The 26,523-nt window shown below is 40.4% G+C and overlaps 1 protein-coding gene across 1 annotated transcript in view; it reads left to right on the top strand.

Annotated features, from left to right (window-relative positions):
* Window positions 1-25,160, top strand: part of LOC141798958 (vitamin D3 receptor A) — a 102,497-nt gene extending 77,337 nt beyond the window's left edge. Inside the window, exons 5-10 of the mRNA XM_074680940.1 lie at window positions 4,715-4,899; window positions 5,678-5,777; window positions 7,447-7,624; window positions 11,890-12,041; window positions 14,467-14,583; window positions 16,267-25,160. Of these exons, the coding sequence (XP_074537041.1) occupies window positions 4,715-4,899; window positions 5,678-5,777; window positions 7,447-7,624; window positions 11,890-12,041; window positions 14,467-14,583; window positions 16,267-16,520 (986 nt within the window). The 3' untranslated portion in view covers window positions 16,521-25,160. The remainder of the gene's footprint in view (window positions 1-4,714; window positions 4,900-5,677; window positions 5,778-7,446; window positions 7,625-11,889; window positions 12,042-14,466; window positions 14,584-16,266) is intronic.
* Window positions 25,161-26,523: the final 1,363 nt, after the last annotated feature.

The following is a 26,523-nucleotide window of genomic DNA, read 5'->3' on the forward strand; positions in this document are numbered from 1 at the left end:
TAATGATGCCACGCAGGGCTCAAACTTGGCTGGAGGCTGACTGGTTCAATCATGTTCTCTGCCTCAGAATAGCCGCTCTGACGCACTGTGCCAAACTTTGACCAAACTGTGCCTATTCATGATCGGGCTTGGTGCTGCATTCTTGGATGTCCTCACCACAAGGAGTGGTTTTTGGGCAGTCCGCTCCTGGCTCAGGGAGCAGGATGGACACTGGAGAGCAGCCAGAGCCTAATTAATGACGGTGGGTTAAAAAACGATGAAAGCCAAGTAAATCCTTTGGTTAGCTCTGCAGTCAGACTTATTCAGTTGCCCTTTTAAGCCTGTGTAGCCAAAACGTTGTTGTTGTTGTTGTTGTTGTCTGCTTCACCACATTATGAGGTTATGTAACTCTGCTTCTGTGGTTGCAATCCAGAGTGCAATCAGTGAAAATCCACTTCAAATATAGCTGTTTACAGCTTCAAGGAAACACAACCAGCAGTTAGTATGAAGTGCCTGAACTGAGCACTATTTAATTTAGACTTTACCGTGCCATCTCACTGGTTTCTGAGATTAGCAGTTACTGTAAAGTAAGTATTTATTTGGTGTTTTTTTTTCCTTTGATACAACCATGTACTTGGCTTGAAGGAAGCTAAGAGTTGTAGCTTTGCCACATGACAACATATTTTATTGACATTTTCAAAATAACAAATGACTCAGAAGCAGAGGAAGACTCAGAACAGGTCAACCATTTAACTTTAAATTAGAGAGGGTTTCTTCTTCTCTGGTCCAAAGACCTTTAAAACATCACTCTGCTTTAGCCGCACTTCACTGGCTACCACTGGGATTGAAAATTGTTTTAAAATGTCCATCATTAACGTTAAAAGTTATCTGTGGTCTGGCTCTTGGTACTCTCAGTGAGCTCTCAGTACCGTGTGTCTGAGGCCAGTGTTGACTGAGCCTTTAATATTACAGCTCCCAGACACTGGGACAGCCTGCCTCAGGACAGAGAGCCGAGGGACCACTTCTGAATGTTTTTGAAATCAGAGTTTAATGAAGGGACAACTGGTTTTTCCTAATTTTACAACAGTTTTTAACCCCTAAGGCAACCAGTAAATAAAAGAAAAATTAGATTTTTAATAGCCTTAGCTTTTTTAATTTCAAAGTCAAAAGTTTGTTAAAAATATTCACTCCCATGCTCTATTCAAATCTTAACTCAAATACCATCAGTTTCAATCTGCATTTTCCATTCCCACTGATTCATTTTAACTTCATGCCACTCCTGTTTGTCTGTATGATTTATCTCTATTGTGATTGTCTTTTTTATTACTATAAAGTGTCCTTGGGTATTTTGAAAAGAGCTTTTAGATAAAATGTATTATTATTATTATTATTAAATTATTTCAGTTTGTCCTGAATTTGGATGTTGTTTTGTATTCGATGTAGCACACATCTGTATGCGGTAAAGACGCTGCCTCAGAAACACAGATTTACACTGTAACAGCTCCTCCATAGCAAAAGAGAGTGTAAGCAGCTTAAATCCTGCATCAAGTCAACAGGAACAAGGTTTCTCTCTCCTTGAGTAAAGCTGAGTGTCCTTTCAATCATAAACAAATAGCATTGTTTCATGGAGCTAAGTTTAATATGAGAACAAGAAGAATCAGACACTTTGTCTTTGGCTAACAGAGCGTCAGATCTGTCGTGTATCTGCGCATGTCACGACCTTGTGGCTCTTGGCCTGTCTCTCTTTGGCAGTCGTGCTGTCTGTCTGCACAGATGAGTGCTTCATGGGTAATCGGTCACTGTGGCAGAGAGTCAAAGGATAATACGGGCCGAGGCGTTCAGGGGTCAGTTTGTAACCGTGGCACGGCGAGGATTTGCTCTTTTGTACTGTTGCACAATGGTTTTTAAATATTTGTTCTTTTTGTGTTCTTCTATCAAAAACAGTAAGAAAGAAAAAAAAACTGGATCCAAACTATACAGATAAAAAATTTGATAAAGAAATATATTCTTGATTAGAGGAAAATCATTGATTCTGAACACGAGTCCCAGTGTCCCCTCTGTATTCTGTTTTCTTTTTACGTTTCTCAGCACAGGAAGCATGTTAGTTCTTGTTGTTGACAGCAGCACGAAACCCCGGTGACATAACCCTCATCTTTCTCTGCGCTCATCAGAAACATCATGTTCTGAGGCACACAGAGAGGGACAAACACATACCTGAGTCATGCATGCCGCTGTTTATTGCAGCATAAACTAGTTATGTGTGGTTGTGGTTGACATGCTCTGTAATGTTAAAGAAAGAGCTGGATTTTGCAGAGAAGTCTCACAGAAAATCTAATGATCCCTCCAGACCACTTTATCACTCATGACAAATCCTCACACTGATTATTTGAGCCGCCTGTTTTGCATTTTAAAAAATCTCCAAAGAACCGTCAGATTTCCTGTTTCACACCATTAGTGGCACTCATGCAGATGTTTATCATCCATCTGTTGCTCAGAGCACTTTTTGAATGAAAAATATGTACCAGAGGGCTGTAATCGTTACTCAGATCTATGAAACTAAACAAAAGAGTGTTGAGGGCCTGGATGCCAGCCACATCTCATGTCAGATCTCATAGGGCTCAAATACATCCGGCAAAGAAATCTCCCTCACTCAGTCTGACCTAACGTTTATATTTCAGGAAGCCAATAGACCAAGATATGAGTGAGTGTCTGCTCTGTGTTCAGCCATAAATAGCTTCCCCTCACAGATAAATATTCAGTGCTCACTTCACAATATTTCTCCTCACTGCTCGGTGGAAGCCAGTCTGTCGTCTACACGGTGTTTTCACCACAGGGGTGTCAGCCGCAGTCATCAGTCCTTTCCTGTTCTCTGCTGATATCTTCGACGCTTCTTATTGTTTATGTATAAAGTTACAGGTGGGGAAGTTCATTATTATTACAAAAGAATAGAATGAAATAATATAACAGAACAGTACAGGCACATCTTAGCGTTGCTTTATTTAAAAAAAAAAAAAAAAGTTTAAATAGAAAATGCTAAAGTTAACAAAATTTAACATGAAAAACAACAAAACAAATGTGCATTTATTAAAACAAAAAAAAAAAGAAAAGAAAGAAAGTCATCATTTTCTTAAGTATAAAAAAAGAGATGCTAAATAGCAAAAATATTGATAAAAGCAAAATATTTTCATACCAGAATAGGGATGGATACCTTTCACATTTGAAACGATATGGTACTGATACCAGGTGCCTGGCAATAGGTACCGGTACTCAATGGTACCCGTTTTTTGGTACTTTTCTGTGTTTATGTGATAAAAAATATCAATAAGTTTACTAATAGAGTACAAAAAAAGTTTTTCAATTTAACATATTTATTCATCAATATATAACCTTGCAATGCTGTGTTTATGTCCAGCATAGAAAATCGCCTACTCTTCCACTCCCTCACAGTCACAAGGAGGCATTTAGGTGCCTAAACATGGTACCTTTTGGTTTTACATTAATCTGTACTCTGTACTTTTGACAGAATTCGGTCGGTACCTATAAAAATACCTTATTTGGTACCCATCCTTATACCAGTATTTCTCATGATTTTTGTGCATCAGTTATTGCACATTAATATTTTCAGAAGTTTATTTGACAGTTATCTCATTGGATTGTTATCCAGTTAGACTAACTGCACGTTGTTATTGCGTTTTGTGTGCCTTGGCATACTGATGGTTTTCCATTGGTCAAAATGGGTCTTTGGGGAATAAAAGTTCAGAAATAAGTAGGATTAGACCCTTAACATTTAAGAAACTGAGATGGTTTGCGACCAATGAGGTCATATTTTGGCAAAGGTGGCACAGATGTTGAGTAAGGCGTCATCTCCCAAGTTGTTTGAAGACACAGATATCTGTCATAGTACATTGTGTTTTTTTAAATCAACACAGATGGAGGTAAATTTGTTTTGATCGTCCATGAATAATAAGTGTTGAGGATATAAGAAAGTAATGTAATGCTCTGAGACAAGTAAAAGCGGCACGCAATCCCAGGAATTCCCCAGAGAGCCTCTCATCTTGTCAAACCTAAGAGAGTTACTATAAACAGTGTGTGTAATCCATTCTGCAGCACCGTGCCACTGTCCCTGCAGTCTCTGCTTCTGGAGCATGAATAAGAAAAAAGGCACTTAAACATCCAACACCCGCTGCATCAGCTGTATGAAAGGAAGCAGACATGACAGGCCTCTGCGTGCAGGCGGAGACGATGTATGGCTCATGTAGCCTGGGATGGAAATGTTTTGGAGTTACTGCTCCTTCGCCTAAATTCTAACTTTGTTAAGTTGCTTAAGTAGGAGCAGGTTTTCAAAAGTATCTAAATTTAGAGCCCTGATCCATCCTGAAACTTGATGCATTGCTCCTGTTGTTGAAGTCAGTTAAGGACATTTGTCAGACTCTCAAGTCCCTGTTAGTTTGTGATGATGAACAACCGATGATTCTCAGAAAAAATTTGCTTGTCTCCGTCCAAAACAACATACCTACTTCCTGCTGACTTGATTGTTTGTGTTTCTGACGCTGTAGCACTATCTGTAGAAGCAGATAAGGTGTCTGGTAAGGCTTTGCTGATCCTTATCTTCACTCTGCTCATGCACTTTTGTGGTAGTTCTTCATCTGAACAGCTTTGAAATCAGAGAATCTGTGCTGTTGAATTTTTGCCTCCATTCATAACAATAATGACCCCAATATATTCACTGTTGCAGTCATCCTGACAGACGAGGAGGTTCAGAGGAAGAAGGACATGATCATGAAGAGGAAAGAGGAGGAGGCTGCCCGGGAGGCGATGAGGCCTCGTCTGAACGACGAGCAGGCCCGGATCATCTCCTCCCTGGTGGAAGCTCATCACAAGACCTACGATGCCTCCTATTCAGACTTCTCCCGCTTCAGGGTGAGTTCAGAACAAAGTTTCCTTTGCACAGAATCCACACTAACATTGTCAACAACATCGGTTTTGTTCTGCATCGTGTAACCGGGTGGAGCTCATCATGACTTCATACATCAGAGGGGAGGGTGTCATGAAGTCCTGCATCACACCATATTACTGCATTTTCCACTGAAAACTGAAAAACAAATCAGAAGTAAAACAGATCTTTTAATCAGAACCAAATGTGCTTGATATTTAATTTAGCAACAAAAAGCTGCTGCCATGGAAACTTCCTTCAACAGGTCTGTGAAGTGAAAGAAGTGATCGAAATAAACAAAAAATTCCAAACTGGATATGGAGGATTGTTAAAATTTACTATAAATCTCCAGAAAAAGCTGCTGTCTCTTCTCTTAATTGGTCTTTAAAATGTAGGACCAATAAGCTGGACATAGTTTAGAGTATTAGTTTCTGTAAACCAACTTAGTATTGTTGACTATTTTTCCAGTTTTTAAGCAGTTGTTATGTGATACTCATCAGCAGTGAGAGTGTAAAGTAGGACTAAAACTTCAGGATACAATCCCCTGATGGATCATTGTCCCTATCCCTTTACTTAGACTTCCTAGAACCTCAGAAGTGGAACACTGTAGTAATCCAGGTAACCTGTTGATCCCGCTGTGTGAAACAGGCCCCTGGTGCGTGCCGACTGACCGTTCCTGTACAGGATTAGACTCCTAAGCTCCAGGCTGTGTGGTAACAAGCTGTGATTGTATTAATATTTGTGTTTCTCTGTGTGTATCTGCAGCCTCCGGTGCGTGATGGCCCGGTAACACGCAGTGCCAGCAGAGCCGCCTCCCTTCACTCTCTGTCTGATGCCTCCTCTGACTCATTCAACCACTCACCTGGTGAGAATCACTCAGTCTTTCTCCTCGCATCCTTGATGCATTCATACTTCAGGGTCATCTTAACCAAGGACACAGCAGTGAAAAGACCCATTTATTCCAAAATAAAGGAAGTAAATGAGGTATTCTGTGGAGTGTACCAATGACGGAACATTCAACTCTCTGGGTTGTACAATCAGAGCACTTATAATAAGCAAGGCTGCTCGGTTAAATAAGAAGTTTGAATGCATGTTTTTTCATAAACGCACCAGTGGGTTTTATATTTTCAAAGTTCCTAAAACTCTTTGTGATGTTCTTGATATATTCCCTTTCCTGCTGTTTTTTCACTGTTATTAAAAACAATGATGGTTCAACTCAGATATTTAACATAATGAAGTCAGTTTCCACCAAGAGTCTGAATGGACACCATTTATTTAATTAATTGATCAGAATTGAACCGAAACCAGTCCTGGTAACAAGCTGGAGAAGAACCCACACATATCTACACAACAGCCTTTCTCGTCAACACACCACCAGCCACTTACATTCATCTGGGAGCACCTGATTAGGAGGCAATTTTGTACTGAATTGATAATTTAGTACAAATGATGTCCAGGATTGGAAAGAAGGATGAATGAAAGGGAAAGTAACACATGAAGGAACTAACTATTATCTACAGCGTACAAAAAGAAAATGATGCATGAAACGGAAGAACCCAGAGCATAAAAATCACAAAACCTTCAGACTGAATGTTTCTTTCTGCAGAAACAGTTTGAATTGGTAACCCTCCTCAAAAGTCCTTCAGTAGTTTCTCTGATAAGCCTTTAACCAGTCAGCTTTCTGGATTGAAGACATGCACGCTGTGGGAGAATGCTTGCTCTAACTTGTTTTCCCTGATGTCAAACTTCTGCTCAGAAACTCTGTTAATCACCTCTTCGTCCAGCCTTTGTAAACCACCTACAGGTGCTCAGTAATTGGTCTGCAGAAAATGTAATGTTGAAGTTATTGATTTTTTTTTTAGGCTTTGTACCTTGTGAGTTTTAAAGTCACCGGATTGCTTACACTCCTTAAACACAACTCCACTCAGAAGCAGGAAGACCTCCCCTGAGAATCCAATAACTTCCACTGTGATCTAAGTTTAATCGTAGTATTCTCTTTTTTAATAAGCTACAGAACTTTATTTTATGACAAGGTGAGCCTGAGGTGAAACACTTTCTTTCCTTTTCCCCAAGAAATCTAGCTCCTTGGTTAGATCAGCCTTCTTATAAGCATTACCACCAACAACTTAACCTCTGAAGCTCCACTTAATGTTATTATTGTTCCTCAATGTAATTATATTTCCATCTGTCTGGACTTTGAATTTTTTTAGATTTGATTTATTTGTTTTTGTTTACAGCCCATTTTGGCCTTCAGTCAACAACCTAATTTTTGTTTGCCAGCTTTTGTTTTTGTATTTGTGTCCTCATTAAGTGTTCAAAAATCAATCTCCAAGTAGCAATTAAACATGTTCCTATTGATTTTTCTCAAAGTACACCCACTCTGAAATCTCCCACTCAGATAATGTGTTCTCCTGCTCTCACCGGGTTTAATCCCTCTCTGGTTCTTTGCTATTTCTGTTCACAAAGCATCCTTCTCCTCTGCCCCGCCCCTCTCCCTCTCTTCTCACCTTGTCTTTAATCCCCATCTCAAACAGAGTCTTTGGACACCAAGATGAACTTCAGCAACCTGTTAATGATGTACCAGGACGGGGCCAGCAGTCCAGACTCCAGCGAGGAGGACACCAAGCTCTCCATGCTGCCCCACCTGGCTGATCTGGTCTCCTACAGCATCCAGAAGGTCATCGGCTTTGCCAAGATGATCCCTGGATTCAGGTACAAACTGAGCCATTATAATGGTTCATTTTTCTGAAGATGGTGTACAAGCGCATCATATTTTTAAAGGTTATTCTTCTCAAAAAGTCCTTAATGTGCCTGAGTGGTGCTTCAAAATAATGTATTAAAATTAGATCGATCAGTGCTGATTTCCTTAATTCTGGGGGATCGGGGATCAGTGATCGGCCCAATCCTTACATATGAAAGTGATCTCTTAAACCTCCAATAAGGTCTGACAGTCAGCCATTGTTGCTTTTTGCTCTGAGACCTAAAACTCAGGACACTTTATTGGTTGTTTAAGTTAAAACATAAAGATTTTATTGTTTCACACGTATTGATCAATTATTTTCAATAAAACAAGATTGGAACGTTCAAGGCATATGCTGACAGTTATAAAAGATAAAATATATAAAATTGGTATCAAGAGGTCAGGCTTTTTAAAGATCGGTAACAGCTGACCTTGACCTGCAGGTCAGCAGAAATCTTTCTGATTGGCCCAGACAGACTTTGTTGTTGATATGCCAGATAATCCTCTGGTTCTGTGAATCATACTCCATCCCTGTGGAAGATGAAACTCTCTCACCCCTGCAGCTATCTGCCGTTTCCCCTCAGCTCTGGTAATCATCTGTTGACTGGTAGAATTCAGGTGCATTAGATCAGCAGCACGTACAGGGAACACAGGCGAGCGGCCTGGACGAGCTCTCCGCCTACACGCAGAGCGCACTGATTTGCTTCCTACACGTTCACAGGGCGTTATAGGGAAAGGTGAGATGCTATTATTCCTCCCAAACAAACAAGCTATTCCAAGAATACGCTGGAACAGGCTGTGGCTTCATGAACGAACGCCGAGTTGAGCGATAAGTTAATTATTGTATGCACACAGAGAGATCATGTAACAGGACAGAGACACATCAGCCATGTGGATATACATAATGCATTCATGTGTTTGCATGCTGTGATATGAAAAAGACTCACTGTTGGGTGCATGCATTCATGGATGCTGGGGGTCAAACCTTTATTATATTTAGTGTTTGTTTCCTTAAAAGTAAATACTAGATGTTCTATTCAAATACATATATTAGGTGAGAGAGTCCAGACGCATGCCCATCATGTATAGAGGGATTATCAGTCTGCGTCATCATGAAGATGTGCACGCATCTTTACCGCAGAGGCAGCTCCATTCATTTAGATGAATTTGCGCTTTTTAAACACTAAATTCAACCTGTTATCAGCATAAAAATGTACGGTTGTTCTGTGGTCAACTTTTAGAAACTATACTCTACAACAGAGGCAACGTCTATCAAGTTTTGATTGTCACAGAGCAACCAGTGTTTTGGAGTTAATAGGAACTCTGTTAACTGGTGACTCTCAGCCAACAGTAGCAGTGATTAACGGCCAAGAGTCACCAATTAACAGGGTCACACTTTACACTGAAACACCAGCAACGTCTGCAGGTGAATAATTAACTCTGGACGTAGTTTTCTGGTTCTCTTATTATGAACCGGGTCTCAGACTTGGCAGACTGTTATCCCTATTCCGCCAGTGCTCATTCAGTGCTGGTGCTTGTGCTAGTGCTTAGTTGGTTCAAATCACGTTCTTTCTTAGAACTGGTTTGGTTTTCCATAGGCCAAGAGCCAAGTCGGTGCCACATCAGTGCCACGTCATTGTGTCACCATAAAACGTCAGTACTCTACTCCATACGCAACCGCTCAGGGCAGGGGCAGCAGCGGTAGTGGCTGCGGAAGCATTGCGTGGGAGATGGGTAAAGTTTGCCCTGGAAGCACTTATAACTAGGCAGAGATTAGTTTTACATTACTTGTTTCTGATTTCACCTTCAGTTTAAGTTATGAATGAGTAACATAAACAACATAACAACAAACAACTCACACAGCAGCTTTCCTCTTATAGAATGATAAAAAACATTAGTGTGTTTAGTCTGTTTAATAAAATTACAAGGTGTAGAACTGGTCTGTAGAGAGGAAAGGCATTATTGCTTTAATTTTGCCACCATCTCAAATGGTGAGGAAGGAAATTCTAACAAATCAATGGATGACCCGCCCAGCGGCTTGCCTTTTTAACAATTGCTGTTTTTCACACTGATTGTTGGTCACTGTAGCCCCGCCCCAGGCCCCCCACGTAGTCAGTGCTTAATCCGTGCTCAGCTCTGGCCCAGGAAAGAGTTGGTGCTTGCCAAGCACCAGTTTTAGGATGTGGTCACACTGGCCATTCCAAACGTGCCTTGCCTGCCGTCCATGATTGCCGCGAGCGCATCTCTCGACAGTCATTTTAAACAAAGCGGGGGTGTTAGAGGGCTGTGTCGGGTGAAATTAACTCACTATAAGTCCAAAAGTCTCTAAAGTTGTAGCAGTGCACTCTGTGACTCATTGGGCTGACTCTGATGAAATCCCGCTTCATGTAAACAGATGCTTCACAATGATGTAGGTGGGCCGTGCGCATGTGTGATACCCACTAAAGTCTGGTTGACGTAGGGGTAGTGTGACCGCTGGCTGTACTCTAAAGCTGGGGAACAGCGCTGCGGGGGGGCAATCGTGCTTAAGCACGGCACGGTTTGGATGGCCAGTGTGACCGCGCTCTTAAGCACCTGGAGCCAGTTCTTTGTTTGTAGAAACAGAAAGAACCAGTGCTAGTTCCAGGCACTGGCCTGGAACTAGTACAAGCACCGCTTAGGTGGACAAGGGGTATGTGTGCTCTTTTGGGGTTTGGAGGGGTTCTGATTTATTGACACATGTTTACGCCCTAATGTGTCACAGTCTGGTAAGTGTCCACAGATAATGACCATGTCAGTCATGAGCATCAAGTGACAGTTGTGTGTTTAAATTCCTCTCTGGGTATTAGCTGGATTTCCCCGCCACAAACGTCTGTCCACCTAATATCTGTCCACTTGCTGATCTCTTCTGTCCACTCACTGCTATTTCACAAACATAGGAGCTGGTTACCGTCTGTAAAAGTTATGATATTTAATTTAAAAATGTGTTTTTTGGTGGTTAAATCCTCCATGTCAGTTAACAAACCGTTGTACTCCGCAGTTCTTCTACACCAATGTTGCGTGCACATACGGTGTTGATGTTAAACAAACAATCCATCTATAGGTCTGTGAATGTAAGTTCAATGCTTGAGTAAGAAAGGGTGGCCCCTCACAGTCTTTATCAGTTTCTCAGCAGTCAGTGATATTCCCACATCTTATTTTATTCATTATTAACCCTGAATACTCTCCTGTCTTTTAACTTGGCTTCATACGCATACACACACCATCTCACCCTAGTGAGTTCAGAATTCTTGAAAGCCCTCTGATTCACCTCCAGAACAACTGTCATGCAACTCTGTACTTGCAGTCGTAATCACAGCATAATCCCAGTTCACACACTTTGGTGTTTTCTACACAGTGATGTTTTTGCTCTGATGATCCCACAGAGCCTGGGGTTGGACTCTCTCTTACTACAGAAACTATAACACAGTTGTTGTGTGTGCTTATCTCTCACACACACATACAAACAATAGCAAGTGTGGGTGGTTAAGCACAGCTCTGACTGATAAACACCTATTATCTGGGAAATGGATCTTGTTGTAGGATGCGTCATGTGTGGGTGTGTGTTTGCGTATGTTGAGTGTGAGAACACCATGAGAACCTTTTATCTGTATTTGTTGTTGTTTTTTCCTGCTGTGCTGAGTTTGGAGTCTTTTTTTAAGCACATTAAATTAAAACACTTTCCCTCTTCATATTTCCGTTACATAAGCAGAAGTAAAAAAAAAATCTTTGTACCCCTCAATTTCTTACATCTGAGAAAGATTCTTTCTTTCAGGTTCAGAAATGGTATGGTAATGGATGAGCATCAGAGGTTTGTGTGACTCCAGACCACATATCATGTCTGTCCATGTGTATTCATGGTGACCCCTTGTAGAGGCATATTCATGCATTCAGCAGTTCACCATATGCATATCAGGGGTCTCTTGTGCACAGATCATGTATCTTCTACTCTTAACTTCTGTCTTTTCATGCACCAGTATATTTCAGTGATTACTTTTACAGTCTTCAAAGCCTGTGATAACTTTACATTGGCTGTGACAAAATGAAAAAGCTAGAGAAGTTTTAAGAGGAGTCAAATGTTAAAAAAGAAAACATCCATCCATTTAAGCTGAGTAAAGACAAAACGAGTGCTTTAGCCTGTCAGTGTTTGTGTTTGGTTTTAATGCCTGTGCAGTAATACTAGAGTTACACCCTGTATCTGTGATGTTGTGTGTTTCAGAGAGCTGACAGCAGAAGACCAGATCGCTTTACTGAAGTCGAGTGCCATAGAGATCATCATGCTGCGTTCAAATCAGTCATTCAGCCTGGAGGACATGTCCTGGAGCTGCGGAGGACCCGATTTCAAATACTGCATCAACGATGTCACAAAGGGTTAGTTAAATTTTCCTGTAGTACCAACAGTGAAGCTGAAAATCTGCAGGATCCTTACTTAAATGCATTAAGAATGAATTTAGACTCTGACACGTCTGAACACTCGGTGTGTTAAAGGCTGTGCTGACTGATGAGCCACATCTCCTTTTCTTTATGTACACAGTGCACATGGAGTTTCCATGAAGGACACATCCTCCATCTCAGCATGATAGAAACACACACACACACACACACACACACACACACTGAAGAGACTGATGACACAGCTGTGATTTTATTTCTTTACCTTCCCACATAACTGTGCCTTACAAGGATCACCCACACACACTGCTTTTCTATGCACACTTTCACATTACGATGAGGTCTGGACTTCAGGTATTTTCATTGAAGCAGTAAGACAGCCACAGGCACACACTCCCGTCTTAGTCCTGCTCACATGTAGGTCAGGAAGTGATGCTCTCTCTGAGCAATATATAAACACACAGAGGCTAATGATTCATCTTTGTAGCCTTCACATGTTTAATTTACCACCAATTTATTTTCCAAACACCAAAAACTAATATTTTCAGAGTGGGTTTCTCTTCTAAATCAAACATTAATCATCAGGGATAAATATATATCCATTAAGGTTCATTAAGGTTGATGATTCTGTGAGTTCACTTCCGTCTTTCTGAGTGGACGGCTTATCTCAACATTTGGATCTTACAGCAAAAGTGGTCACAACTAAGCTTTTAAAAGTATTTTACAAAAAAGATTTATTTACCATGAATCATTAGGCCCCTTTAATAATAAAAAGAATAGATTCAAACCAGTTTTAGAAGGAATAAAAAAGATTAGTGGCTGATTGTATCAGGAGAAAATGAAACAAGGAGAGTCAGATGCAACAAAACATCCATTTTATCTGCCCTCCATGATAACTTTTATAACATGATTTAATTATTTGTTTCAGGAAGCACTTCTGTTCATTTTTTTTTTCAGGTACATTTGCAGCAAAGATTTTTTTTCTTTAATCTGTGCTGAAAACTGTCAGTCCAGTGGTCCATGTTTAGATATTTGTAATAGGTATAACAGCTGCTGTCAGTCTTCCACCTGAACTAACATTTGGCTATTGTCTCTTTTTGACTCACTTGGTCTGACTTGGGCACTGATTCATGAAGAGATGGCATGAAGAATGTTTTCTCATAGGAACAAATTCTTTTTTTACTCTCTCTGTCCTCACTAATCATATCTACTCCAGCTGCTAGTATAAAGGGGCACACAGTTGTTACATGCCTGTTTATATATATTTTTCACTTAGAAAAAGTTACTGTACAAGTAGATGTCTTCGAAGCCTTTAACCCAAAAGAGTCAAAAAAGCAGAAGTTTTTAAAGGCCATAGTTTCAGATACTGTTTTACAGTCAAAATAGATTATTGGCAATATTTTGCATCACGTCTGTAAAGAAACCGTACCCGCTCCCGTGAACACATAACTCCCATTCTTCAAGATCTTCACTGGCTTCCTGTCCGTTATCGTATCAAGTTCAAAATCCTTCTTACCCACAAAGCACTCCACAACCAGGCCCCCTCATACCTTACTGACATGCTCCACCTCTACACCCCTTCCTGCACCCTCCATTCCTCAGTTGCAAACCTCCTGACCGTCCCTAGGACCAAGCACCAAATCTGGGGGGGCAAAGCCTTTGGAACTCACTCCCACAACACCTCCATGACACTGCTGACCTCACCGCCCTCAAAACAAAATTCAAAACTTGCCTATTCTGCAAAGCTTTTAACTTAAACTAACAAAACCCGGTCCTGACCTTGCCTTTTCTTGGAACCTTTTTAACCGTTTTAGTCTTGTCTTCTTTTTCTGTACATGTATTTTACTGTTATTTCATTATTTTGTATTCTTCTATCTTTTTAATTTGATCTTTTTTATCTTGTAAAGCATCTTTGAGTTTTTGAAAAGTGCTCTACAAATAAAATGTATTATCATTATTATTATTATTATTATTATTTATTTATTTATTTATTTTTTATTTTACTATTTTTGTTATTATTACTATTTAGATGTAAAGAAAGCTGCTAGCACCCCACTCTTTGTTATGGTTGGTTAAATATCCTGTCAGAAATTCATCTCTTTGGAACAGTTAGAGATATCCATTAATGTATAACTCAATTACTTTAAAGGATCACATTCTCTTTCTGCTTTGTCTACACACCTCCACGTCACTGTAAGTGTTCAACTCAAGGCTTGAATAGAATACTGTAAGTGTTCGAGCAATGTAGCAAACACAAGGACACACTTTTGTTTCCTAACACAGAATGAAATTCTCTTTGTAAGCAGGGTATAGAGACATGAATAGATGGATGATTCTTCTTGAGTCCTTATTGCAGAAAGGTTCTTGGGTAGTTGAAATAATGTGTTTGTGTTCCCCTCGGCAGCTGGTCACACTCTGGAGCTTTTGGAGCCGCTGGTGAAGTTCCAGGTCGGTCTGAAGAAACTGAACCTGCACGAGGAGGAGCATGTGCTGCTCATGGCCATCTGCCTGCTCTCCCCAGGTACTGTGTGTGTTTGTGTGTTCACAGCATAGGTACGCTTCCAGCTGAGCAGCTTTTTATGAGAGAGTGTGTGAGATTGTTAGCAGATTTAGTGACTAGCAACACAATGTCAGGAGAGTATAAACAGTGCAGAGGAGGATTTGTGTTGCTAGTTGACCTGGATTCACCCAAACATCTTCGTATGATGCAGCCAGTTAGCCACAAAAAAGCTCCTTCTGGGAACAAAACATCCTGAACAATAAAGGAGGGCAAAGTTTTTAAGATTTAGTGACAGGTTTTCAAAACTGTGAGAGATGATGAAGAATGAGTCAGGCAGCAAAGTCTCTTCAGGGTGACATTATTCAGACCCTCCCACCATCTCAACATTTCAAAGAGTGTTTGTTTCCACTGTCCAACAGTAACAGAGTCAATAAGCCAAAGAGCTGAAACAAATGTGATGTCCAAGTGTTTGTTTAAAGCCTTCAACCACCAGCTCCACACTCATTATTCCACTGCTGTCAGGGTATCAGTGCTTTAAAAGTAGATTTTTACTGTTTTATTTAGTAAACCGTGAAAGCACATAAAAGGAAAATTACCAAAACATGATCGAAAGAGAGGACAAGAAACACAATGGAAAATAACAACATAAAGATTATGTAAGAGATGATGTTCAGGGATTACCCAGCTACCAACTAAAGATTCAGACGAGTCTTTGCAGTGCTGTTGACAATGAAATGAACATGTCTGCTGATAGGACTTCTACAGGAACATTAATATTGACTTCATGCTCATTGAGCTCTCCTTCCCTGTGCTTCAGTTGACACTAACAAGCAGCAGTGTCAGAGCTCTTTTGCTAAGGTTTATGTAATGTGTGGGATCGGGTTGTCCCTGGCGTTTTTCTCGTTATCCAAAAATAATAACAAACTAGAATAAAGTATCTAACACAGCCGAGTGATTGGTAAGAAAGCCAGTCAACAAATGGTAATAAAATATGTGATTTTAAATGGATTAAAAAATGCATTTGAAGGGTTCGGTATTTTGTTTTCTTTGTGAAAGTGCAGCTGAAATATGTCACACAACTGGATTTCTCTAAAAAAATGTAATATTTCACGCCCCAAGGTGTCTGAATGCTGAGACTGCACTAGAAGAACATATCTGCCACAGCATGCCCTCATCGCACAATGCACTCTGCGCCAAACTCACAGGGCAGCTCCTTCTTCTGTGGGAGATGTGCAGATTAATGCAAAGGAAAAGTAAAATTATGAATGGTATAAGTCTACAATCATATTTTTTTATCAGGAACCGGTTGTGAAAATGCGAAAAACCACCTGAGAAAAGGGAAGAGGTTGTTTTGAGAGCATGTTTTGTTCCTGCAGTGTCTATAATTAGATCTGTTTACTGTAAGCAGATGAGGTGATAATAAAGTGCATGTTGTGTCATCAGAAAATAGAGTTCAAAGATTTCAGTCTGCTTTTATTTTTGATTTTGTGGATTTGTGATAAACTCCTCTTTGACCGATGCTCTCTTTCTCTCCATTCATCCACCTCCCTGCCTCAACTTCACTGTCCTCTGCTTTTTCGCTGTGCGCCCCCATCTCCCCCCTTAACTTAACACCCCCTCTGCTTGCTTGCCTCCCCTGCTCTGTGACCTCCCCCATAACTGCCACACTCCCTCCCCTGCTCCCTCCCTACCCATCAACAACAGATCGTCCAGGGGTCCAGGACCACGGCCGCATCGAGCAGCTCCAGGACCATCTGTCTGAGACCCTGCAGGCCTACATCCGTGTGAACCACCCAGGCGGACGTCTCCTCTACGCCAAAATGATCCAGAAGCTGGCCGACCTGCGCAGCCTGAACGAGGAGCACTCCAAGCAGTACCGCTCCCTCTCCTTCCAGCCCGAGCACAGCATGCAGCTCACCCCGCTGGTGCTGGAAGTGTTCGGCAGCGAGGTGTCATAGCAGAGGAGGAGGCGCTCTTACTAAGATACACGTTCATCACACACCGGATGATTAACAACCCATACCGCCTTTTCTCCAGAAAACCCCAGCCCTGATCTACCTGGACATGTGGGAGAAAACAGGATGTTCAGATATGTAGACAGTCACCTCTTCCTGACCTGCCCATCCTCCTCTCCCCTCTCCTCCTCCTCCTCTGGACCTCACGCAGCAGATACCTGGAGCTCTGGATTTATGGATCTCAGACACCAGAATATGCTATGGAATTCTGCAGTACTTGGAAAACCAGATTATATTTGACCTCTGGATTTGTAAACACAGTACCGCGTTAAATGTCAAGACATCCAGATCCTCTCTACATCCAAAAACGCCTTTCTCAACATCACCTCTACCTGGACACCACCGCCGGACTCCTGCCTTTTTTTTTACAGCGATGACAGCTCAACGGATGTGGCTTTCACATCCTTTTTACCATCAACCTCATAACATTTATCATGTCCACATCACCGTGATGACCGACAGGAAAAGTTTCCGATTTACATCTTTTAACCATGCTGGCAGGTTCGAGGTACAGACACATTTTTAGCCATGTTACTACACAGTGTTAGATAGCTATATTTACAGTTTGTAACAGCAAAGACATCCAAATATATGAATATCTACATAGCCAGCAAGCTTCAAGTAATGGAAATCATTTAAAAGATGGCGTCTAGCAGGTGTGTTTTCATGCCCTGTTTCTCTGTGTTTGTGCAAACTTAGAGGTGTCAGCTGTCGGGCTGAAGTAAAAATGTTTCAGTGCAAAGAGAAGGAAAAGGAGATGTAGAGGAAAACGAGTCAAAGAGGAAGGATGGATGGAGAGAAATGCTACGGTTAGAGTTCCCTGTTCGCAAGACAAAAGGGAATTTCACAAAACAAGAATGTATGTATAATGCTATATAAATATAAATGATACGTATAAGCTGATATATATAAATATAAATATATATTTAAGAGAGTGTTTGCTTCTGTAGAGGCAAACAGTTCTGAGTGTTGTATAATGTAGAAGATATGAAGGCCTCTCCTCAGCTGTGTGCGTGTGTGTGTGTCTGTTTTCAAACGACACACACATAAAGAGCGCACAGAGACGTGTGTGAGGAGACCTTCTATTTTTGTGGTGTGTGTACAGTTTATGAGAATATTGATGGACCACAAGGGGGTGTGTGTACAGGCTCTGACTGAGGGTTAAGTGCAGGGAAGCACTTCTCTGTTGATGTTTTTTTAGTCGTGTGTGGACCTGTGAAGTTTGTAGACTGACATACGCAAACACAACGTCACGTTTTAGTGGATAATGATTATCCAAAAATTATTTGTTCGGCTGGTTAGATTGCTGCTAAGACAGTTAGAGCTAGATAGTTGGACAGAAGCCGACTTCTGGCCGTTGCCTCAGGGAAAAGTTTGTCTGATATTGTGTACTTGGTGTTTATGGTGTGTGTGGCGTAAGCTTACAATCATAAGACAGAGATTGTTTTTTGAAGCTCTAGGTATCACTGTGATTTCTAATCAAAAACAAAATAACAGCATAAGTAAGCTAAAAGTGGAACTTTTTAAAGAACTAAGATTTTCATTCCTAAGCTTAATGTTTATTAATGAACTCAACTTATAAGCAGATTGCATGATCATGATCAGACATTATTGTCCAATTAGACGGCCCCATTTAATGTTCTCATCTTAAGATGTATTCATTCTGAAACATTGATAGACTAATAGCAGCATTAGCTTTGTTTGTTCTTCAGGGCACAGTGATGGTAGCGATGTACAGTAGGAGCAATGCATAGCATACAGAGTTATTGGAGTGAAACCTTCAGATGCTCTAAACAGTGAGCTCTAAAAGAGAGATAAAGTTTTTTAATATTTAATACTGAAACCAAGCCTCATACCTTATCGTCACATTGATATCATTTCAACACCAGCCACATAAGCGAGGTTTTTTAGGATGTTACATTTCAACATCACTACATATCATATCACGTTTCTGTCGACATGGTGCATGCTCACCCCTCATGCAGGCCTGGATCGCCCCCTTGTGGACAAACTTTGTAAATACCACTTGCTACGTCTGTACATAGTTAGAGATTAATGTAGGCAAAATACTAAGAGAACTCAGATGATGATGGCAAGATGCTCTGGAGATACAGCACTATATGCAAATTAGGAGATGGACTCTTATGTTTATTCAGCTGCGATGGACAGAAGGGGGGCGCTCTGGAGCAGAAGGCGGAGGGTTTGTTTGGTGCACAAAAGAAGTCTGTTGGATTTAGATAGAAGAGTGGCTGAGGGGCATTTAAAAGCAGATGTTTGCCTATGAAGTGGTTGGCAGCAAGATGTCAAAGTTTGTTTATGGGTCTAAAAAAAAGCCACTATTTCAATTGGCACTAAAAAGAATATAAGGAAATGAAAGAAAAAAATACAAGACTGTTTCACAAAGTGTAGCGGAACATCAATCATCAGTCTTCAGTTATAGAGCTACGATTCACAACCAATATGTTGTCTTAGGCTTTACATGAAAGCATCCTCACACTGACAGTGGCCTCCAGGCTTAGGCTTCAAATAATTGTGTGAAATCCTTTCAAGATTTCAACCTTATATCCCTGCAGCTTTTGGAAGTCAAATTTCTGACAAAGAGCAGTCAAAAACCAGAGGTGGGGCTGGAATTGAGCCCAAGATACCTCGAACATAAAATGTTTATCATAACAAGCAACAGTCCCTCCTTTAATTGGCCTCTCCTGGTCTTAAACCTGTTTCTGATGATGCTAGTGTAAAGGCATCATGTGATTAAACATTCCCAGCGGTGGTTGTGTTGAGCATTCCAGTCACCAGAGACTTGAACACAATCTGAACTCAAACCTCAGTACTGAGAGCTTTTTGACCCCCCAGCAGACTCTTTCAGGCACCAAACAGCTCCCCCAGGAGTGTCCTCTCTGTCCAATCACAGCCTCTGGATGTACATCTTTTCTCTTTCTCTCTTTCTAAAGTCTATCGATAAGCTTTTTGACAGTTATACAGTATACCCATTATATTTTTATTTTGGTGATTTTTTAAATTTTCTTTTTCTTTTCAAGATTGTCAAATATTAATGCGTGTCAGAGTTTGCTGTCTAGCTAGAGCTTGGCTTTCTGCGCTGGGACGTCGTTTTATTGAAGCAGAGACAAGCATGGTGGACTCCTGGAGCCTTTAGAGCGTGCAAAAGAAAGACATCTTCTTCCTTTTTTGGACTCATTTTGAAGGAGTGATGACAGAACAGCCTCACTCTTTGTCCAAGGACAAGGAAGACCAGCAGCACCGCTCCTGTTCCTGTCAGCACAGCCGAGCCACACCTGGAGCTGTCACCTGAGGGGAGGAAAACCACGGAGCTCAATCTCTTCATTGTCAAAGGAAAGGCAGTCACCAGCTCTGTAAAGAGACAAAAGAAAACAGCAACATCTCCTTTTGCAGAGGTGAGATGTCCAAACAATCAAGTGATCATGAACTAACACTGCCTCAAATGACTGACAGGATTCATCCAGCGGCAACAGCGACGGCATCGGCCTGCCTCTGCATCCATCACTCAACCATCTAACCGCCTCTTCTTCTGCAATAGCCTACTCCAGCAGGATTACTCTTCATAGCTTTAACTCGGCAGCCACTCAGGCTCTGCTTTTGGAAAAAAAAAAAAGATGAACTGTGGTGCACCAAGGGCTGACGAGAGTCGCAGATTTAGCTGCTGTGGAATCAAACGCGGCACTTTACTGTGAAAAGGACAATGCAGAAAGGCTCCTCTTTTTGTCCCCGGATTAACATTTGGATCGGACCTTCAGAAGACTGTGTAGAATCTGTACAGAAAGGAGAAAGTGTATTTTTCAAATAAGAACTGCCGCATGCAGACGTAATGACACGCTGTACAGACGGTGTGTGCAGTGACTGACGCTGAGATGTCGCCTCCTAAACCCAAAGTGTGACATAATCTTTCTCACAACTCTGTGTCTTGCATCGCAGCTCTTGAATTTTTTTTAAAACAATCATTTTGTCTAGGAATAGGTGTTGTAAAACATAAAAAAGGGGACTTTTTTACATCTAACATCAACATCTACATCATCTGTTTTAAAAGGAATGCAGGACGGGGTGATGGGGGAGAGACTGTGTGCCTTAAAGGTTCTGAGTGATTTTTAATTTGAATTTGTGAAATCTTTGCATGGAAAAAAAAACGACATCTAAGAGACAGAACAGGCTCACAATTTTACACTAATAGTTAGCACGAGCATTTTTGCGAGGCCGTTAGCACTCAAATGAACTCAAAGAAGACTACAGTCTCTCCCCTCTGTCCCCCTCGTCCCTTCAACCCAGGTCAGCAGCTCCACCTCAGTAGCCTTACTTACAAAAACCTCACTCAGCTGGAAACATTTAACAGATACCTCAGTCATAATTTACAGGATGACTTTTTCACAATAGCCTTCAAGGGAACCAAACATAAACTCACAACATACACTCACTACAGACAAACAGCAACTACTCCTCAACAACCTCTGCAGTGTTTTTATTTTAGCAGGCGTTCAGTAAAACAGGTGCCAGTTGTAAAAAGAAGAAGGTTGTCATGTAGAGTCCTCTCGCCAGTAGACCAGTCAGTATACGAGTGGATCCCAATGTTTCTAGATGTCTCTCTCTGTCTCTCTTTTCTCACTCGATCCTCATCTCGGCCTCATTCTCTGTTTTCAGTCTTTGATGATGTGCCGCTAAGCTTCGGCGCTGCATTAAACCCAACATACTACCTCTCCCTTCCGCACATATATACAGTGTGTGTGTGTACACACACATAATGTATATATTTAGTCGCAGCATGACTGTGTTTATGATTTAACACTAATTAGAAGGGTTTTTGTTTATATGTACAGTTTATTCCTTTTTAACTCGGTTCTATTTTTCGAATGCTGGATGATTTCTTTTACCTCAAACCTCAATGTAAGGAAACAGATCTGTAAAGAGAGGAAAAACAGAGGCCTCTTCAGAAACACAGCACTTAAGTGTGTGATCACATGTTAGAAACTTAGCTTTAAAGGATGGCTACGTTCACATAGAAGAAGAACAACATATCTAATTTTTTTTTTTCAACATTTGTAACATGAAAACACTGAAAAGTGGTGTCCGCGATAAGGAAGCGTAGCTCGGTTAACTTGACGTGTCGGAGAGTAAAACACAAAAAAACAACCCTTCTTTCAAACCTGTTTCACTTTAACCATTGGTGAAACAAAACAGGGAATGAAAAACTTGGAAGACAAACAATATTGTAAACAGTTGGATATTGGTCTCAGTTTTTACCATGGCTGTGTATTTAAACAAATTCAATGCCTAGAGGGAGAGCTGAGCAAGAGCCAAATGTAATGAATAGGTTAAGGAAATATTTCTAATTTAGAAAAAAAAACAACCTTAACTTTGGTAAAAGTAGTTTTTTTTTAGATTTGTTTGGCAGCAGAAACCAGCAAGCGAGCTGTTTTCTCTCAATTCCAGTCTTCATGCTAAGCTAACTGCTTTCAGACTCCAGCTTCGTAACAAACATCCAGGCGTTTAAATGGTTAAGTTGACTCCATTCACTCTAATTCAGAGTTAGCTGGACTCTTTTAAATGTCTGTGAAATCTAATTTTATGAAACACCAATACAGTTGAAGCTAGCATCATAGGAAGCTAAATTAAGTTTAGTTATTCTAAAGGAAACTGAAGGAGATGTTGGCTGGAGTGATCATATTATCAAACCTCTTAATGGTGACACTTAAATTTTACCGTAAACACCTGTGTGTGAGCTCACGGTACGATTGGACTTTTTATTAGTGCAGCTTTCAACAGCTTGGAAGCAGCAAAGACGAACCATGTCTGACATGATGAACACCAGCAAACCTGAGATGCTGGTCCCAGTCAAAGTGGGACGTGTGGTCACCCCAGACGAGGCGAAACAGACTCAGCTTCAGTCAAAGGTTTAAATGGAAAATCTTTTAATAGAGGCATTAGTGTTTTTTTCAGTCTTTTTCAGTGAATGTAGCATGAAACCAGGGACGCACACTTCAGAAGCAAAAAAATTCAATTTTGACTCAAGAGGCAGTGAGAGCACACCTTCTTGAACTATTAACACATTTGAAATGTTTTCATGTTTTTTAACAAACAGCTGTAGTACAGTGTCACCTGATTAGAGCATTATTTCTGGGTTATTCCCACGCCGGGCTGGTCTGTTGCAGCACAGTCACCTGGATCAGACCTGAGCGACCACCTTTCCTTACATCCGAAACAAATCCACGTAGTGACAGCGGCCCGTCAGTCTGCTTCGCTCTGATGTTTTGCAGGTTTCTGTTTTTGTCCTCGACTGTAGCTTTCCTCAAACCTCTGAAAAGGCTTTCTAACATTGGGATCCCATTTTAGATAGTCTAGATTCAAATAGTGTTAATGTTTGTCCACAACCAGCCAAGTCTCACACTCACACACCAACACACACACACACACCTGCTCCAGCTCCACACTCTGCCTCTTCTCACACTCATGACTCTGAATCCTTCATTTCTTCGCTGCTTTCACTGCTTCACGAAACCAGGCCTTTCGATACATATGCTGTGAATGACACAACAAGCCTTTAGTGATCACTGTTGTATCTTATAACTAATGAATCACATTTCAGCTCATGGTGTGTGCAGGATATCGCTCTCTTTCTACGTTTTTTTTTAAATTGCAGTCAGCTGATGGTGACCGAAAGATTAATTAAAAACCTATTATTGGATAAACACGGAACACATTTCATGGCTGTCAGGTACAAATACAGCAATTTTTTTAATTTTACAAGAACAGAACAAAAAAAGCTTTCATATAAAAAGACGTGTTTGTTGATTGGACATTCATGCCGAATGTGTTTAGCAGTCAGCTACAAAGACAGCTGCAACTTAATAATTTGGGGTAGTTCCACCCAATCAGACGTGAGTTGGTTGTCTACGTATGCTCTGATTGGTTAGTTTGTTTTCAAAACTGTGAGGAAGTTTTTTTAAAACCATCTCCTCTGATCTGGCATGAAAATGTATGTAAGATCCAAACAACAACATAAAACAACAGACAGGTTGACTCAAAGGTAAACAACCAACTCCTGTGTTCAGCAGCCAAATCTGGTCTTTTTGTTACACACATTTTAAAACAACCTGAGTCCATTAGAAACTTTTCCTGCCTGTAAACGTCCCAAAGGATTAGATTGCAGCTGTCTTTATCGATCAGCTGCAACAAAATTACTTTCGATTTAACGGTCAGTTACACCCGAGTATGCTTAAAAAAAAAAAAGAGTCGAGGTGTTCCTCTGTGCGTCAGGAATCCTGCCCCACATGTTTGGATCTGATGGGAGCAGGTAAACAGTTATTCTCCATCTGATGCTCTGATTGCATTTCTCTGCTACCTCTACAAATATGCGCTTGCTCACACACATGCACTTAACGCGATCGCAGTCACAGACTTTCATACTCACTGACTGAAAAGACAAACACTGAACACCAAACACACTCAGAAGGACACACACACACAAACACGATGCACACCATGTGCACTTCTTATCTCCCTCACCAGCAGTTTTTGCCAATGATGCACTTGTGTTTTTGTCTCTTTATGCTCTGCAAACGTGACGTCTCAAAAGATTTGTTGTCATCATCTCTGTTTTTCTTTTTTTTTAAAAAAAACGACTCTAATCTCAGTAGAAGCACCTGGATTAGTCAGGTGGATAGAAGTTAATTCAACAATAATTCATCCAGTGCAAACAGAAAGTGTCATGTCTTTTTAAAGAAATAAAAACAAACATAAATGCACATATTGCTCAGCTCAGTTGTACCTTGGTGTGCCTAGAACCCACAGCCTTATTTTGGGACAATATCAGGGGTTTCAGCCAGAATACAGGACGACTTGTCGTTGTATCGCTGATGTTAAGACAGTTTCCTTTAGTTTCAGTAGCTGTTTTTGCCTCTCTTCATATCCACACACCTGTAAATGTTGTGTTTGTTCGATTAGTCAGCAGAAGTTTGCTGATGGGAGGTTCACGTCCTGACAGAGGATGAGCTCAGTCTTTGTTTGTTCGCTGGTCCTTCTTTGGCTTCATGCAGCTGACGTGTCTCAAACCTTACAGGACGCGTTTCATCTGTTTGTAACCACGTTTAAGAGCGTCCAGCAGACCGTGGCCTCCCACAGCAGGACTTGTTGTCGTCATTACGAGGACAAAAGAAAATAAAAACGGTAGTCGAGTCCCAAGATAAGAACCTTTCCCTTCACTCATGCACACCACCATGCAGTAAATCTCACAAACAGACCTCAGTGCTTCTAGCAGAAACTTGTCTTTTCAACATCTACAGTTGCCATGGCAGGGCTGTTGACAGCACCATCAGCAGCCTTACAAACAAACCAACAAACAGAGTTATACAAACAGATCCTTAACCCATGTCTCTCTTTATCTCTCTCTTTATCTCTATGTGGTCAGAATCACCACCTGTTGTTTTTTGTGTTGCTCCTTTCTTTTTTTTGCTCTTCTTGTCTTTGAAGTTGATCCATTGTACTTTGATTACATGCATTGTATGTAGTAAAATACTGATAATGTTTTGGGGAAATCACAAATAAAACAGCTGTACATAATGATGCAGAACATGTGGTCCTGTCTCTGTGTTCCTGTGTGGATAATGGGTTAGATCACTTGGACAGAGCTTTGAAACTCCTGTTGTCTCACGCATTTAGACATTTCTGTCTGAGAATCAAGTAAAATATATTTGTGTTGCTAAAAGTACTGAATTAATAGGACTTAAAACAGTGAAATGTGTGAAAGAAAAGTCTTTCCTCACTGAGAACCCACAGAGTTCACTGTGGGACTCTGTTTTGCAGAAGAAACTTAAATTAAAACTGACTTCTGAGTTAGCCTCCTCAACAAACTTGAAGGGAGAAAACTTTCAGGAAACACAAATTGTTGTCTGAATATTTCAAATCATTTTGGCAGAATACGGGAAATGCTTCCCACGTGAAATAAATTCATATTTATGAAGTTATACTTCTCAAGCCAGAACTCTAAAACAGAATGCAGCAGCATGAGGAGGAGATACCTCACAGAGCATATACTGAGTTTGATTTATTGGAAGCAAGACTAACCTTTGTTCTTTAGGCTCTCTCTTTCACAAGTTTAGTATAGAAATGTTTTTGCAGTGCAATGAGAGTAAACGGGGAGCATCTGCATGTTTTGACCACTAGAGGGGGCTGAGGTGCTTCTGAAGCCATGAACAGCTCATGGAGATGAAGTGTAAAAGTAAAGTTTTCTTTATAAAAACATAAAATATCACTTTTTGATCAGTTACCTAGTAATATTTTCAAAGCATTTTTTTTCTATGTGAACAAGATGATGATGCCAAACATTTTAAAGATTTCTCGAAACAAGTTCATCCCATTTGTTGAAATCTAAAATGTTCAAACATAAACACCAGGGGTCCCTGAACTTTATTCTGCTCCAGTTAACATTTTTCAAAATAGTTTTAATCCCTGCTCAACTCAACATTGTTACAAAGTACATTACAGACACAAAAACTTACAGCCCAAAGTACTTCACTAAACTACTGAAGGAGATGGCAACACAGCAAATAATAAAACATGAAAAAAAACTTAAATAATAAAATAATTGAAAATACAATTTAAACAAAGAAGATGAAAAAAAAAAAATCGCAAGATTCAGTTAAATCTTTAAAACCAGTAATATCTGAATAAAACAAAATAAATACCAGGATTTAAAATTAGTCTAAAATTATTTGAAAAAAAAAAAAAAAACTCAGCCGTATATCATGTTGTTGATTTTTAAGACAGATTAAAAAGTATGTCTTAAGTTTATTTTTAAAAACACAGACAGAGCTCTGAGCTTTTTCAGCTTTCTTTGAAAGAAAGTTCCAAATTTTGGCATATTACTTAATCAAACAAACAATTAATCAAAAAAACTTTATTTATCTCTGAGAGGCAACCAAAA

Source organism: Halichoeres trimaculatus, unplaced genomic scaffold (genome assembly GCF_033239565.1).
Source record: "Halichoeres trimaculatus isolate MK-OKI-2021-1 unplaced genomic scaffold, fHalTri1.1 fHalTri1_scaffold_11, whole genome shotgun sequence".
NCBI classification, from domain to species: domain Eukaryota; kingdom Metazoa; phylum Chordata; class Actinopteri; order Labriformes; family Labridae; genus Halichoeres; species Halichoeres trimaculatus.